This window comes from Lampetra planeri, chromosome 11, assembly GCF_965212315.1.
Source record: "Lampetra planeri chromosome 11, kcLamPlan1.2.h2, whole genome shotgun sequence".
Taxonomy (NCBI): Eukaryota; Metazoa; Chordata; class Hyperoartia; order Petromyzontiformes; family Petromyzontidae; genus Lampetra; species Lampetra planeri.
The window spans coordinates 4,402,714-4,420,955 of record NC_136117.1 but is presented as its reverse complement, the minus strand read 5'-3'; the positions used below and the strand labels follow the sequence as shown (position 1 = coordinate 4,420,955).

Below are 18,242 nucleotides of genomic sequence, written 5' to 3'. Positions count from 1 at the left end.
GAACTGAGCTCCCTCGATCGCTCGGAGACCGGTCGCAGATGCAATGGTGACATTTCTGACGAAGTAAAAACCATCGGATGTATATGCATGATGACTAAAAAATGTTTGATAAATAAATACATTGGACTAAATCACGGGACCTCCTTTGCCAGTACCAAAATATGAGAATAGGTTTTCCCCTTTTTTCTGGCAATAAATCAGGTGTTAAGATGTTAAAACACCAAACTGAAACCTTTTACAAGGAATCATGTCTGCATTAACCACAATACTTGTGGTCAGAATGCAAACAAAAACATACTCTGATAATATATGCATTGTCTTTGAAACTGAATGGTCCAAAAAGTGTCCTCAGCTCTAACTCCGTTTGAGACTAGGCTCGAAAGAAAGCTGTCTCTGGTGTGGACCAATCAGTTTCAAAGGCAATGCACATATTATCAGAGTATGTTTTTTGTTTGCATTCTGACCACAAGTATTGCGATGCAAATGTAGGTAAAAAAGCAAAACAAACCGTTTGTAAAGGTCCAGATTCTGCAACTGCTTTCTCACGCCCCTGATAGCAAAAATGACCTCGCTGCCAGACGGAGTTTTAGAGCACCACTCGAAGCGAGTACAGTAAAACCTTGGATTGTGAGCATAATTCGTTCCGGAAACGTATTTGTAATCCAAAGCACTCGTATATCAGTTGTGATCACGTGACGCTCAGCAGACAAAGCGTATACACGTACTACTCGTATTGCAAGACCTCGCTCGTTTATCAAAATAATATTTATTTAAAAAATGTGCTCGTCTTGCAAAACACTCGCAGACCAAGTTACTCGCAATCCAAGGTTTTACTGTATTTAGCCTCCTCTTCCACGTCGGCCTTAAAATATTGGAAGCGGCGATTACCCGGACATTACTCCGACCCACCAAGAGTGACCTGCCCGCTGGCATGCGGTTGCACCCATTTGAGCTGCAGAGGCGTGTGGATTGAATAAACCTGCACACTTGTTTCAACTGCTGCACAAAGGAGATCAAATCAGCGGACCTCAGGCCTGCACGTCCAACGTGCTCACCGTCACGCCACAGCCAGTCAGTAATTTGCAAATATATTGCCATGCAACATTTAAATAATGCAGCAATGGTACATTTGAAGAATGTAGCATACACAGAAAAGTTGGCGCAATTTAAGTAACACAATGCATTGCACAGCATGACCCCGGTTTAACCTGTTGGCACAAAGCTGTTGTGGAAGCAGGTGCCATATCAGCAAGGCACACATAAGCCTTATTGTGCCCATTGGTCACATTATAACAACACAGATGTGGGTACACATGCTGGTCACGGTGCAATTATCTACTAAAACCAAACATGCCCCTTAATTTAATAAAACTTCACCTTGCTTTTTTTTAAAATCCTTTATATTAAGTTTGCTTGCTTGCTTGCGTGCTTGCTTGCTTGCGTGCTTGCTTGCTTGCTTACGACCGTGCAAATCTTTCGGTCGTTTTTTAACCCACTTCCCGTGATCCAATCGAGCTGACATTTTCCACACAGACTCGTTGTGCGAGACAATTAATGTTCGTGAAAAAAAATTCCCAAAATTTTACACTTTTAAGGCAAAAAATATATATTTTACATATATTCAAATAGAACTCATTCATGGCTTTGGATGAACGTCACAGTGTAAGAGCCCAGAGCGTAACCCCTCCACAGGCCGTGGCGGAGTAGCGCAGTTGGTAGCGCCCTCGCTTCCCATGCCAAAGGTCGCGGGATCGATCCCCGCGTCCTCCACAGGCGAATATATTTTTAAATCCTTTATATTAAGTTCGCTGCCACGCATATAAAGGATTTATAGTGAAAAACTTTGTTTTTACGGGTTATACTTATTACAGAATTCAAATGCCACGAAATATTACTTTTTGCGTGAAAGCAGCATTGAGATACACTTAGTGAATGTGATAAGTACACACTCCAGCACTAAAATCAGAATTAGGTTTTTTGGCAAAATAATTTGACATCTGCCCAACAGTTAAAGTTAAAATCAGAAATGCTGTATCTGATGTTTAACAAGGAAGGCACACAGGCAAGCATCAGCCCTTCTCCAGCTAGTCACGGTTCCCTATGTCTTGCCTTCATTTGGCTCCATTAGTCCTGGTCACCGTCACAGAAGACTACAAGAAAATAATTTGACGAGTCATAAATGTCAAGCCAACTGACAGTGGCCTACAGCATAAACATGCTTGCCTTCCACATCACATCCCCCCAGCCCCCCCCTCCCCCACCAGGAGTGCCGCGGTGGCGAGATGTTAACTCCCTCGCCTGGTATGCAGGAGGTCGTGGGTTCGATCCCAACCCTGAAGCCTGTATATTTGGAGTTTGCATGTCTCTCACCTCGTGGTCACATAGATTTTACTCTGGGTACTCCGATTTTCCCCTCCAAAATTGAGAATCAACATGCGTTTAAAATATTTAACTGCAATACATTTCCACATGATAAAGTCACTTTGTTGAGTTTTCATTTGTGGCCAGGTCGCTTCTGAAAAAGAGCTATAAAGCTCAGTGGGCTTTACCTGGTAAAATAAAAAAGCGAGCTTATAGTTTAATTAAGAACAAAGAGATACGAGTCGGATCTGTAACATGGGTTATTAAAAAAGGTAATTAGTTTCATCCAGTCATGTGCACAGATCACAATAACATTTTGAGAAAAAAAAACCATGCTGGCCATTACTGTCAGTTTTCTTAACATTTTTTTAAGATAACAGCATTGCTCTTAATGTGCTTACTTTCCTCTGGCACATTCACTTCATTGTCTTGGTGAATGTGAGGCATCACGTGGTCATAACCCACTGGGATAATTTCCCCTTACGTGTGTGTCAAGTGATTTACATTCTCATCATTTCAGGTATTTTATGAAAGTGTTTGAGCTAACAAGATCAAACTCAACATTCGCACTTCTGGTTGGTACCATATTGTATGATCATAATTGTGGAAAATGCAATCAAAACACAAACAGTTCTTATCTGTATGTATGTTGAACTTCTTTCACACCGTACATAGCCAACCGTGTTTATCGGAGGTACGTTATCGATAACGTATCTATAACGTACCTAAGCAGGCTGCACGTCTTATGCTGCCCAACACAATCTGACACTTCAGTAACGAGCAAATAAAGACTTTAAGTTGGCTTTCAAGTCGAGTGAAGTTTATTTTAGTTTTTACAAGGGGAGACGTCCAGAGACAAGGATAGTCTAAATTGCAGGAAAGACTTGGTGCACACTAAAGTATCAAAGAGAAAGTTATTAATGTCAGAGTGATGTTAACAGCGTACTCATTAAAGTAAAATTCACGTACTTTCGTATTCTTCATGAAACTTTTAAATCATTTGGGAGAGCCCAGGATGGCAGTTTCGGTGGATTGCTTACAAGAGGAAAGATATTTGTTTTGTAGTTCATTCCTTGAAGGTGGTTTTCTCGATACACAAATATCCAAGTGTCCCCATATGAAAATGAACATTTTGTAGTGTTCATCTCCATTGAAGACCCCCTGACCGATGGTGAAAATTCTAAATTCCTATGGCTGAGGACAGTCTCCTCAAAAGGCATTCACTGATGACTTCCAAAAAATGTATATTGGAAGGATGATGGATCTACTCCCATGGGAATTTGAAGTCCCAATCTTTCCTTTGTGCAGTATGCACATTGCCACCGCACTCACATTTCCAGGTGCTCTAAATATAAACAAAGAAGACACATCTTGCATATGCCCGCATTATATAATGCCTTCCAACATACATTCGTGATTTGAAGTATTCAACACATTTACTTAGCAGTATGAAAGCCAATGCTGTAGCTGCCAGGACAAAAGACTTTTTGTAATTTGCAAATATAAATTTTTGCTTTGTTGGATCTATAATTTTAGATCTCCCTTTAATCAATTCCCTAAAAGCAGCACAACTTTAAATGACACCTCAGTTCGCTTTGGATCATCTTTAGGAGAGTTATCGTGCCCCATCGATACAGACAGACAGACCGAGAGAGTTGATGCTCGAGGGCTTTCAATGGTCGTTAGAAAGTGCTAAGAGCCGAGTGAAAGCTTAACAAAGTGTTAATTGCAATCGCCGGCTGGAAGCCAGTCTATCATTTAACTCTCTCTTGACGGTGTAGAGTCTAAATTGCAAGAGCATTAACCTTTTACGGCACATAGTGCTCTGTTATAAGGCTGTGTTCACGATGAATGCGGTATTTGTGTGTTATTTTATTTGTGCTCCACTGCCAAAAAGTCCCAGAATAATTTGACCCAACAGTCCATCTGTGAGAAACTAAACAGCACAATAAATAGTACAGTATGCCAGTCGATCTCTTTTGTTGTTGTTGTTGTTAATATGACCCAGTATACGTCAACTGAGGCAAAGTCTATATGAGCAGAGAGCCCTGAGACGCAAGGAAAGAAAATGCAAGCTAATGAGCTAAATGAGGGCACAATTGTGCAAATAATAACACTAAATACATAAAGCAAAATGGCTTATATGGGGAAAATTCTACTCTTAAAGGATAATTGCGGTACTTCAATATTACATTCAAATAACCAAAAATAACTCGTTATTATTAAAATGCTTTTGTTGATAGGTGGGTTAGAGTCAGCATTACGGAGCCAGCAGGAGCAGGGATACCCTGTTTCTGAAGTTGCTCGTGCCTATACCAGGCTCGTCAGTGTTTCTAGGCTGATTGCCTTAACACCACCATGCAACATTATTTTCATTATAACTTATATTCACAATTATTATTAGGATTGCACAATCGGCCTGTTGCCCATGCGACGAATCAAATTTCCGTTGGGAACTATCATAGTGAGCAAATGCATTGTGTCGTGTCTAATAATAGCCCCCGGAAGATGACATCGTAGAAACCTCTGAATTCACTTTAATTTAGAATCTTAATATTTAGTTGTCCTGGATAAATCCGATATGCTATGAAGCTCTTTTTTACAGATGTCCAGTAGGGGCAGGTCATAAAGTTACAACAAACATTACAAAAAAAATGATGAGCAAAGGAAAAGTAAACAATTAACAAACAATAAAGAAATTAATCTACTAAAAATCGACAATGTTTTATATTTACCAGGCAAAGCCTACTGAGCTATATATTATCCACAATGGGTGGCCCACCTTTTTTTTATTTACACGTGTGTACTGAAACTGTGCAGTTCTCGAAGATGCAATACACCAACTTAAGTGAAAGTATGAAATTCAACAAAAACTCAAGCTTTGGTGGTGACTGTGCCAAGATGACCAGCTCGTGACGGGCGCGAACCCACTTCAATCGCACGTCGCTGCAAACACACAGAGCCAAGCGAGGATCCCAGCGGCGGTGTTGGCACTGTGCTCTTGCGGGCAGAATTAACTCGTGGAAGTCACCTCCAGGTACACTGATTGCCACTGATATTTGGTTGTGAGCAGTGTTATTGTTTTATTGTGTCATAAGAAACCATCCACATGGGTGTGGGTGATGGGGGGGGGTTCATTTAAGGAGATGCTGAGGTCACTAATAAATGACTGGTGGATTCTTTCTTCTTGCAGGGATAGTCTCGTTACATTCCAAGGACACGTGGAAATAAAGCATATCACGTCTACGTATGTTGAACTTCTAATAATGGGGAAGTGGATGTCATCGTTTAACGGTTAGCACACTGGACTTGCAATCCAGAGATCGCCGGGTTCAATGATTCCATCTCCCGGCACGGCAGTGGACCCGCCTCTGTTCACCGAACAGTGTAAATGGGTGCGCCAGAGCGAGTCGATCGGCAGCTCGTGGGGCAAGGTGTGGGTGCCCCCACCTCTGCCAAAAATGTCCATTCGACGTGCAGAAGGAGACCAAACACTCTTGCGTGTTCGCTCAGGCGGAGGGCCTTTTGCCAGCAGCGGTGTGAGCAAGCAAAATGCGGGCCACAAGCGTCCTTCTTCAGGTGGGGACAACTTAGCGAAAGCACACCGCTTAAGTGTGACACCACTTAAGAGTGTCTCTGAGACACTCTTAAGCGGTGTGCTTTCGCTAAGTTGTCGCTAGACACACTTAAGCGGTGTGCTTTCGCTAAGTTGTCCCCACCTGAAGAAGGATGCTTGTGTTGCACCCGAAACGTCGTGATTTAATGTATTAGATTTTTTTACCTACGTGACTTTACCGAAAAAAACAAAGAGTATGAATCCTTGCGGTCACGAAAAATTAGTCTAGAAGAAAAAAAAATGCGGGCCCTTACTTTTTACAATGGAGAAGCAATGAATGAACACAACTTGCTGAGGTAGGTAGATTCGTTTTTTTAGTGTCCCACATATAGTACAAACATGGAATTGCATATGAATCCTCATAGCTGTGAATGTGTTACGGAGAATAACTCTGTGCACTTCGCAGCCAAATGGCAACAACTATTCAATAGTGCAGCAGAGCTTTGCACTTCCCCTCTTGATGATACACCACGTGAAGAAGCTGGTATTTTTCTAAGGCTTCATGAAAAATATATATAATATAAACGCCCAGGGCGTAAGAGAACAAAACTATGTACTCCCCCCCCTACCCCCGCATGACACGTGCAGCAGTTAATGAGAACCAGTGGACCTACAATACACTGGCAAAGTAAACTATAAAAAAAACAATAACACACGCATATACTGTATGCGAGTGTACCACTACCCCGCGTTGCCTTTTTACAGAGAAACACAATCAAAGGTGTGCTTTTTACTCTCTTCCCCCAGGAGGGCTTGTTTCCCCTGGTTTATTTCGGTCCATAAAAATTGACTGAAAGTGGCATATACATCAATGCGAAAACCAATCCTCGACTGTTCTCCTCTGGGGCTGCATGCTGCTTATGATGGCCACCGGCACCACACACTGCTTGATTCAACGCAAGGGCAGCCAGCCCAGTGGCTACATCGCTGTCCAGGAGGCAAAATGAGAAGCGATACGGGGAGCTGCGAAGTGGTTAGATGTAATAAGGGCCAGCGGGTACGGTCGGTGACCAGAGAGACTAAAACCAGGGCTCCGTTGAAAGCCGATGAGCGAAACGAGGGTCGGGGTCATTTGTAGGTTACAAAAAGTGTAGCTATCAGTCAGGGTGAGTGGACACTCGTTATGGAATGGGTAAAGCTAACAATTGAGTTAGGGTTGGGGTGTATGGTTGGAGCTGGGTTGTACGGGAGAGCGAGATGGAGGTTAAGAAAATAAAGTTTAGACAAAGATGATGGGAGGTTCAAAAGGAGACGGAGAAATTCAACAATTTTGGAGGGGGCTGGGCAACGACAAATGTTCAAGGTCAAGAGGTCACGGCAGTTAATGAGACCGCACCTTGCCAACACTTCCTGCTGCCAAGTTCTGCAGCTGTTGCAGAGTCGACACCTGACCTCTGCGGTCTGTTCTTTTTTACAGTAACCAGCCATCGTGGCTTACGAGCTTTCCCTTGAACATCAACTTCTGAGAGCCACTCCCATGGCCTGGCCCCGTAACCTGCCCTCCTCCATCCTGCACACGTGCCCCGCCCATCACATACTCCTCTTCCTGATTACATATACAACGCTTGAAATGATGAAAATGGGGCAAACAGTCGGAGTGAAGGAGCGCAAAGGGAATGCACATGGGAACAAGATGATTATATAGGTTGAAACCACATCCTATTTTAATTTTACCGGGTAAGGTCACAGTGAGCTATGTAGTTTTTTGTCAGAAGCGACCTGGCCACAAATGATAGCTCAATGAAGTGGCTTATCACGTGGAAATTTATAGCAGCCAAATACTCTAAATGCGCATTGATTATAAATGTGGAGGGAAAAACTGGAGGCCCTGGAGAAAAATCCACGTGGCCACGGGGAGAACATGCAAACTTCAAATATGCAGACATCAGGGTCAAGATTGAACACACGACCTCCTGTATACCAGGCGAGGTTGTTAACATCCTGCCACCGTGGTGCCCATCAAACATAGAGCCTTTTATTGGGGATTCTATAATAGTGGTAACCACCCCAAAAGAGTTGGATGCATTGACCATAGACTAATGTATTTGTATGTTTACTAACTGTGATCATTTCTCAACGAGGTCAGTAATGTGAAAGGTAATCAATTCTAAAATATATTTTTTAAATTAAATATGCACACCTCTCTATGTAGAATCAATACGTTTCATTCTAGAAATTAAACATGAAATCTGTGCAGCATATACAGTATCTGAGAAAACCATCCTATATAACTTTTATTAAACTATACGGAGTAGATTATGCAACTGTCGTAGTTTTTGGAGACTCAAATTATGCACACACACGCACGCAAACCAATTCACATTGTTACCTACCGCTTGGACGCACGTGTGTACCTTACACCCCTGGCAGAAAATGACAAGCATGGTGACATGAAGCATTTCTGCCAAAGAAATGCTCGTGATGCATTTTTATCAGCAAGCCGTTTTGACGCGTGACACATCGCTTTGGCCAAAATTTAATTCCGCTTCGAAAAGCATCACAAGCTCACGAAATCACCCCAGCCCTCCCACATACGGCTGATTTTAGTGTGTGCGCGTGTGTGCTTTTCAAGCTTGTGTTTGTGCTGCTCCGCTCCGTAAGGATCCTTAGCAAAGCACATGAATCTGTGGCATTTCGATTTTCTCATCTCGTTTACGACTGAGGTTTCCAGTTTTTGTTGTTGTAGTTTGTTGAGTTGTCCATCCATGACTACCCCATAGGAATAGTACTTTAGTCGAAGGGCGATTACATATGCGTATACAAATCCAGCATGAGAGCCACGGTGGCTATGAGATGTTAACTACCTCGTCTGGTATCCAGGAGGTTGTGGGTTCGATCCCGACCCTGACGCCTGCTATATATTTGGAGTTTGCATGTTATTCCCAGTGGTTGAGGGGATTTTTCTCCAGGGCCTCTGGTTTCTCCCTCCATATGTAGAAGCATGAGTTTAGACTCATGGCTGTAGTAGGGAATCAGGCGACAATTCTGGCAGTCGCCTGATGATGCTAGTTGTAATTACTGGCGAAACATCATACTCGAATTATATATGTTGTGGGTTTACTCTCCAACACAACGGTGTGCTGTACTAGTAACGAATTGGGATGTTTCTTGACTTAAAGCTTTCGTGACTGCAGGAATTTATATTTGTTGGGTCTTTCGGTAAAGCCACATAGATATAACAAATAATAAAATAATAACAATATCACGACGTTTCGATTGCAACACAAGCAATCGTCATAAGGTGAAACATAGCAGCTTTCCCGCTATATATTTCACCTGATGACGATTGCTTGTGTTGCGATCGAAACGTCGTGATATTGTTATTATTTTTATTATTTGTTATGTCTATGTGGCTTCACCGAAAGACCCAACGAATATGAATTGGGATGTTTTTTTTACGTGAACAACCTTACTAATTGGCTGTGTCTGGTGGTGGCGGGTTTAACGACACATTTATATTTATATCATCTAACCCAAAAACTCTATCGTGGACAATATTGGTCGTGAAATACTACGTGTTATAAAGTAACGCGTTTTGTTTATCGTTCAAACGAGCAGGAACAACGAGGCTGACGTGCCCTTTGAGAGTGGAGGAGATGATGCTGGGAGACAGAAATTACTTTTGTGTAGGAAGTGCTCCTGCGCAAAGCCACGAAAATAAATAAAAGACAGAAGATTGCTTGCCCACACATCAAGATTCTCACACTGGCACATGCCTTAAAAATGAAATTCAACCTTCATTCCTTACTTTGACAACAACGGTAACACATCGTGATCTGATATACAGCACCGGATACCTTTGAGAGATGTGTGTTATCGAAAAATATGCTTTTGAACATTTTTACCAGCGACTTACTTGGCAGTGTGTCTGTTACGCAATGGCTACTATGAGGTCACTAAGCATAAGCCCATTAAAAAAGAAACTTGTCATAATAAAACATGTTTGTAAATTAAATTCTCATAAGACCCCACGGTGTTAAGTGCAGTCTCCAAACCTCATTAACGAACCACTATCTCTCTGGCCTTTCTGCGTGCTATGAAGAAATGCCATCAACCACAACATAGGAGCCGGGATGATAGCACTGAGGTAATAACATTGACTTTTATATACACTTCTTTCTGTTAAGGCCACAGTGTTATTGTTTGTTCGGCAAGAGAGAAATCATTCCAGGTGCATATGGCAACACGCGTAGAACACAGTGCGTGTGTGCCTTGTGTGTCTAAACTACGGTTTCCACAACGTGCCGATTCTACGATATTTCGTATAATGTACAATGCATGTCGTTCGTTTTTCAAGATATGATATCCTGATTATCTTTTCTAACTTTACTTTTCCTCCAAATTTTATTTCCTGACAAAACATAAATGCCATAACAAACTCAATAATTAAAGCTTAAAATAATGAGCTATTATCAATTCAATCAGTGCTTCGCGAAATAATTTTAAGAGTATTTTATAGCATGATGCTTAAATTACATAATCACTTGCATAGTTAATTTAATTGTGTAATTATGTTTGATTAACTGGCAGCATGCGTGTTATCGATTATAAAAAAATATTATCATTATTATGGCAGCCTTAACTCCAGAAGAACTCTAAAGTGTTTTTCTTTTAATATTCTTAATCAAAAGTACAAAAAAGCAGACCAACAATGCAATAAATGGGCAACTGATATGGCGGTTAATGGTCAAGTCTTGAAATTCGATTGGTAAACTGTACGAAGTAAAACGATACCGTGTCTACTTTAAACAATCACAGAGCAGTGCTCTTCCACATTGGCAGTCGCACAGCAGTCGTAGACATTCCACATTCCTTTGGTGAGGGCTCGTCCATCCAGAGGACAATCACAGTGTAAAATAAATAAAAAAGTGCAATGAAGTTCAGCATAATCAATGCAATGATGGCATGCCTTCAGACCTTAGATGTAACGAAGATCTGTGCTGTACTCTATATCATCTGTACCGTCGCAGATTGCCTAGGATATAAAGTCCAACAGCCCTCCTGCTGAATTAAATAAAATCTAAAAATCTAACATTCGATACAACAAAAGACAAATATCCCTCCGCATAGCCTTAACAGACTGTTGGGGCAAGCGCTGTTAGCGAGCACCTATGAAGGCCGGGACGGCACACAAGGGAATGGATGGCCATCACCACGCCCGGCCGCCTTTGCCTCCCGAGTGGCAATGTTTACACACTGCACTAGGTACTTATTTGAGGCTGCGTCAACATAGAGGAGGCCCAGAACCGCTTCAGATAATCATCGCCGGTGTTGGCCGTGAGCGGGAATCGAACTCACGTCCCCGGATTCGTAGCGCAGCGTAGCGCTAACCCATTGTACCACCGCTCCCCGTTCCAAAATTCCAGGGGATGCCCCTACAGTATTCCACCATCTGGTTTACGGTCTTCTTCTTGGTCAGTGACCTCTGGGTGTCACTCCGGTGGCTATCTCGGTAACCTGCCCTCCTTCCATCGTATATGCGTGTACCCTATTCATTGAAGTCTCCTATTCCTGAATACCTAAATAACATGTCACGACTACGTTCTCTTTTAAACACATCGAAATTGGTTTACCCTCTCCCACCATGATATTCTTAGCAATCTCCACATGTACATGTACTCAAAGCCAGAGATGCCTATTAACTAATGTCATTGCCTTGTTAAGCCATGGCAGATGCATGACACTGCATGCATTGAAACGCAATGGCTATGGATGTGATGGTTTCATATGATGCTTGTGGTGGATTGCAACTTAAAAAAAAATCTGCCCAGAATTGATTCCTCCCGTCATATCTGCTTGTCAAGCTTCACTCTTGACAGGCCAGTGGGAGTGTAAAAGGTGATTTACTATATATATAAAATGCTATACAGCATCCATATGGAACCAGAATTTTACAACAGTGGTTTTGTCTGTAATTGTTTATGATCTAATTTCCAGCTCATATGATTTTGTACCATGTGTTTATGATATTGCTATGTCCGTATCTTCTTCGTACTTTGTTATGTTTCGCAAGCTCCAAAGTTGCGCTTAACTCTGTCATAAATTGGAATGACTGTGCGTAGATCTCTTAGTTTTCTGTAGTTTAGGTCTGCATAGCATGTGCTAATCCACTTCGTTAACCTTCGTCACCATTGCAAAATGACTATGATGTCCCAATGGGTTTCTCATGCGGTGAAGTACAGTCTACGATGACGACTGCACTGGCCATGTGTGTGGTCTCTTCTTTGTGTGTGTAAAATATGGGTGGTCCAAACATATATTTTAAAGATGTACGTGGGGGACTTATTATGAAGCGCCTGTGTTAACGTATTACTCGTTCGACAAAATGCAACCGTGTTTATGCTAAGTCGTAGAGAACAAGCCATATGGGATCATAATGCGGTAAAAAACTGTTACTGACAAATATCCCCAGTTTAGCCGCACTCATTGTAAGGACGAAGTGCTGGAGGTGATTTCCCACTGGCATTGGCACGTAACTTGATGAGGTGGTAGTTGCCAGCCGCATGCCCAATCACTTTTGTTTTTTGTTCCCACAGTGTTGACAATGGCAAACACTTTTGGCCGAGCCAAGCTAATGAACAACTAAGCGGGGTTCGAATGGCAAATTTACAATGGGAGTTTATGGGATCGAAGCACACACAGTGTGTGCTAACCGTTTACAACACGTTTGCGCTCAAACACATCCACACCCCCGCCCCTATACAACCCGTAATCCCCGGGGGGGGGGGGGGGCGTCAATAAAATAAGGACTCAGTAGTTGCAGAGAGTCAATAATTTGCTATCCAATGGAGACACAACCAATTGTGATACAACCGTATAATTTCAACCAGCCCTAGGAGTCAGCCAATAGGGACGGGGCTTGAACAAGAAGTTGAATAGATTTAATTTGATTTGGAGGGATGCTCTTGTGGTGTAATGGGTTAGCACACTGGACTTGCAATCAAAAGTTGCCAGTTCCATACCATCTCTTGTTGTGGTAATTGAAACAATGGTGCAATTTTCTTGAATTCCGCCCACCGCCACCCGCCAATCTCTGTTGTCCGCCCAGCGGTATAAACGGCTACCATCGTGAAGCCGGTTGGCAGGTCACATTCGGTGGTCTGAGGTGTATACGTACTCCCACTTCGTACCATGACGTCTGGCGAGCGCTGTAGGGCAGCGTCAAAGACCCTCTAGAGGGCTACTCTCTACGGCTCCCCTCGAGTGGAGACCCTTCCGCCAGCAGTGGCGTGCGGCGAGCGATCCCGGGGCAGTGCGCTCACCTTTTACCCAAACGCGCAAAACAAAAAAACGCACAACGCAATCACCCAAAGCGTACTTCCGCGCGGAGCCACGATACCTTCAGGTTGTCCGGGAGCTCGGCGCGGCCGGCATAGCCGGGGTTCATCGTGATGAATATGGAGCAGGACGAGTCGAGCGCGATCTCCGTGCCCTCAAACACGAAGCTGTGCAGCCGCTCGGCCACCGCTCGCTGGATCGTCTGGATTTGCTGGGCGACCACGGACAGCACCTGCGCCGCGGCGCAAGCACAGAATCGGAATCAGAATATCTATTTATGCACAGGAGGAATCCGATGAGCTATGAAGCTCTTTTTTTTTACAGTTGTCAAGTAGGGGCAGGTGAGACCGTTACAACAACAAACAATGCAAACATATGACAGGAGTGCAACGTCTAGGAAAGGTAAACAAATAACTTGAAAATATACAAATACAATTTGAACTATTTTTTTTTATATTACTAGGTAGAGCCCACTGAGGTATTAACTTATTTTTCAAAAGCGACCTGGCGACCAGAAATGATAGCTCTACGAAGTGGCTTATCATCACGTGGAAATTTATCCCGGTAAAATAATGGGGCCGGGCCAAATATTTGACTAATTGGTGACAATGATGCTGCCACTGCTGAGGTGGCAGTAGTGCAAATGAACAAATAACAGGAAAAAAAAACTCAATACATTCGTCTATAACACTGCCTTAAAAATAAAACGATATATAGCAGGTGATGTCTCGGGCAATGGACCTTCCTCATGACCCTCCTCATCTCTGTGCTATGAGGGCCATTGCCAAAGATGTTGCCTATTTTATTTTTTTCGCTTTAATGTGGTGTTATTGATGAATGTGTTTGAGAGGTTTTTTTTCTCTCTGAATATTGTACTTGTCGGTACCATCTGCGATGGCGAATCTTGGGTTGTGCCAGCATCTATAAATTGGCAACGAAAGTTAACTGTTGCAATAAAATTAAATAATAAGCATCTTATCACATAATCCACTTTTATTAGCCATGTACACAAACTGGTATCATGAAATATGTATCACCTCTTAGTGGTATCAAATTCTGGCCTCGCCCATGGACTACAAAGCAGCACATCTGTGCTGCCTTAGGAGTATATACATGTACAGCCCTTTTGTCAATAAGGATTTAAGAATTTTGAATATATATAGGGAACTTAAAATGCCTTAGCAACCCAAAGCCCCTGAGATTACATTTCATCTCAACCATTCCTTTTGTGCCACACAGAGACAGCTGCCCCAGTGGCAGCTGTCTCTGTGTGGCACAAGCTGAACACTGCACCGGCCGGCATATGTTCAGCAGTCTACGAGTACGGGGTGATGCTGTGATGCAGCTATTCCAAGTGAAATAACTTGTGAGTAATTCATCAAATGTGGCAAATTTAGACCATGATGCTCAGCACACGTGGCCTACTATTTTTTCAATGCAGTGTCGGGTCATATAAGAACAGCATTTCTTAACTCTTGGTTCTTTCGGTAAAGTCACGTATAAAGAGAAAATAATAAATTAAATACTAGCATACGACGTTTCGATTGCAACACAAGCAATCATCATCAGGTATAAATGAAATAGAAACACAAATCTAGTATACTTAGAAATGTAATGTAATACAACAGAAAGTCGGATAACATAACAGTCAACACCCTACCTGTTGACTGTTATGTTATCCGACTCTCTGTTGTATTACATTTCTAAGTATACTAGATTTATTCTTTGGTTCTTTTCGGTTAAGTCACGTCTAAAAGTAAAATAAAATAATAAATAACATATTACGACGTTTCGATTGCAACACAAGCAATCATCATCAGGCATAAAAGAAACAGCAACAAAAAATCTAACTAGAAAACTCTAGACAGACATACAAGCAGACAGACATCACGACGGCACACAGAGAGAGGACACAAATCGGAAAACTATAGACAGACATACAAGCAGACAGACATCACAACGGCACACAGAGAGAGGACACAAATCGGCACAAAGAGAGGGGTCGTTTCTGTGACGGTCCTTAAATATAGAGGGGGGGCGGGGACGGAGAGAGGGAGGGGGCAGAGATAATTAGCACATCAATGAGTGTACGGCAACGTAGTGTACGGCAACGTACTGCTGTGGAACGGGCACGCAAGATTGAAAACTAGGAGGCACACGAAAATTAAATAACCTAGCAAAATATCGAAATGTGGTGTAATACAACACAGAGAATTATTTATTATTTTATTTTACTTTTAGACGTGACTTAACCGAAAAGAACCAAAGGATAATTCCTGCAGTCACGAAAGCTCCTAAATTAAGATTATACTAGATTTGTGTTTCTATTTCATTTATACCTGATGATGATTGCTTGTGTTGCAATCGAAACGTCGTATGCTAGTATTTAATTTATTATTTTCTCTTTATACGTGACTTTACCGAAAGAATCAAAGAGTAATTCCTGCAGTCACGAAAGCTCCAAATTAAGTTTATAGCATTTCTTAAATTCAATTCCTGACCTCCAAATGCCCGACGTGTATCCTGCTACCCAGTGACCTGTTCTTACCACCACCACGTGGTGCTGCTGCAAGGGTGTTCAATTCAGAATGCGATGGTCACAAAGCTGAAACCATGGCTGGAAGGAACATCAGTTCAGTATCCCTAAAGGGTTCATAAAATAAACACCAATTTGTGGAGAGGCGATAGTGGTCAACCATGGGAGTACTCGCCCGAAGAATGTGGAATTTCCACTCACTGATTTCTAATGGAGATGAGCGTTGCCTCAAGATTGTCATGCAGGCAAATGCTTTGTATATGCCTTTATTTTAAGAAGATGTAAATTGAACAGTGCTCGATAATGACATCTGCTGATTGGTGGCCTTGGGGGTGGACATGTTCAGCAGACTATCAACTGCACACCAGTCAAGTGCCACTCCCTCAGTCAGGGTGATTACATTGTGTTTCCTTGTATTGTGTGCTGGTGACCACACGCATAAAACACCTGCATATGGCCCCTTTCAAACTCATGCAATTCATCAAGAGCATTCAGCAAAGAAAACATTTAAAAATAAAAAAAAATCAGTCTGAATAAATTGATTTGAAACTGCCTGCAACAGATTGCTCCTATTACATTCCAGTTATTTTTGGATCCACTTTCCATTTTAGGCAGGCTTCCAGCACCACTAAAAATACTGACTTCAGAATTTAAATCATAATAATAATCTATTGCTCGTTGTCAATCAATTGCTGGATGAAGTTCCCTAAAGCCCTGTGAGTCTCGGGGGTTGTTTGACCATACTTGACCATGCTGGCCCATAACACAGCGTGATAACCGTATTCCCTTGACAAAGACGAAGGACAGTGAGTGTAGATTTCCCAAAAAGTGGTACTGAATTGATTTACATTGATGGGCTGATTCAATCCATGACCAGGGTTTTAACTCCCAACCTTATGGGCCACAAGGCAAACATAGATGTTACAATCCTGCTTCTCAGCAGTGAAATACTAAATTCACTTACGAAAATCAGGATATACACGAAATAACTATTTAATACATAGCTATCTAAATTCACACATTTATTCTGTACTAAAAGTGGCACAGCACTTATAATCTTTGTACATCTTTGTGGAAAGATGCAATCGGTATTGTTGATGCTAGAAAGAAGGTGTGTCAGACAGTAATAAGAACTCCCTCAAATACATTTCCTGCACGAAAGACTGTCTCTGACTGTCTGGAACCTTCCGCCCTGCTGCCAATGACACATCTCACCCCCCGCGGGGAAGCAAGTCCCTGTGCTTGAAAGCCACTGTTGTGACAATCGATGTTTAAATATATTGCACGTACGAAAACAGCGATGACAGTAAAACAACATGCATCATGGTGACACAATACACCTCTTTAAAATGTATCAAATGCTGGCTCTCATTGGGTATGGGTTAAGGGAGCATGGCAGAGGCCTTTGAGCCAAATCAATCAAACTCTTTATTTATATCCAGATGACAACCCGACGAGATGCAATATCTCTTTCACAAAGGAGACATGTAGGTCAAAAACAAGGCATTTAACATCATTGCGAAAGGATTTCTGACAGTAATAGATCTGCTACAAGACGAGCTCGTTGTTTTAAAGACCAACGCCCATCCACGCACATCTCCGGCGTCATCTCTCCCCCTTCATCTCCACCTCCAGTACCCACAGTCGCCTCTCTCTCTCTCTCTGCCCTGTGTGAATCACGGCTCAGTGGGAAGTGGCTCCTTTCCCTCTGCCGAAGCCTCCCTCCCTCAGACTGCCGGAATGGAATGTTCCATCCACGAATTTTAATCCGAACCGAAGACCAATCCTTCCGCCGTTGCCTATGGTTAATCCCTCATCAATATAACCCATTCCTATCCTATCACCCCACGCACATTTGGAGCAAACCCCAACGTATGCATCATATTCATGAAAGGTAAAAAAAAATCTATCGATATTTCAATATATTTACTTTCATTTTACTTGATACGATAGCTGTTTTTTTTTGCTGTACATGATGACAACAGTTGTTCGATGGAATGACTTGCATCCAAAATAGGAATGTGAAATTACAACGACTGGCCTAAAGCTATAAATAAGAGATGACCACTTCCCCGTGTATCATTCGAGCAGGAAATCACTTTGAATTTGATCGCAATATCGCACATATATAAATGGCGCTGACAAAATGATCATGAAGTATAAAATGGTTGTCCTATAGATTTATTCAATTCTAACCACGATACATTTTCACTCACCAAAATCCTCCAACAGATATGAATGCCTCACCAACATTTCTTTAAGCAAGGAGACATTTGGTTTGTTTGACGTATACATCTAAATTCTGTTTAATTATAAGTATAAACAGTAGTGCAAGCAAAACAAAAGCACTATAAAAAAAAACCCTACAAATAATACTGATGCAAATATTGCATATTATACCCTACCTTCTCCCAAGGCCAAGATGTCATCATGGCCTGTTCTTTCAGTCTC

The 18,242-nt window shown here is 42.1% G+C and overlaps 1 protein-coding gene across 3 annotated transcripts in view; it reads right to left on the bottom strand.

The window, feature by feature from the left end:
* Positions 1 to 18,242, bottom strand: part of LOC144721221 (dynein axonemal heavy chain 3-like) — an 814,808-nt gene that overhangs the window by 272,304 nt on the left and 524,262 nt on the right. For all 3 annotated transcript variants that reach the window (XM_078598660.1, XM_078598658.1, XM_078598659.1), the window contains one exon: positions 13,317 to 13,487. In XM_078598660.1, the coding sequence (XP_078454786.1) occupies positions 13,317 to 13,487 (171 nt within the window). The remainder of the gene's footprint in view (positions 1 to 13,316; positions 13,488 to 18,242) is intronic.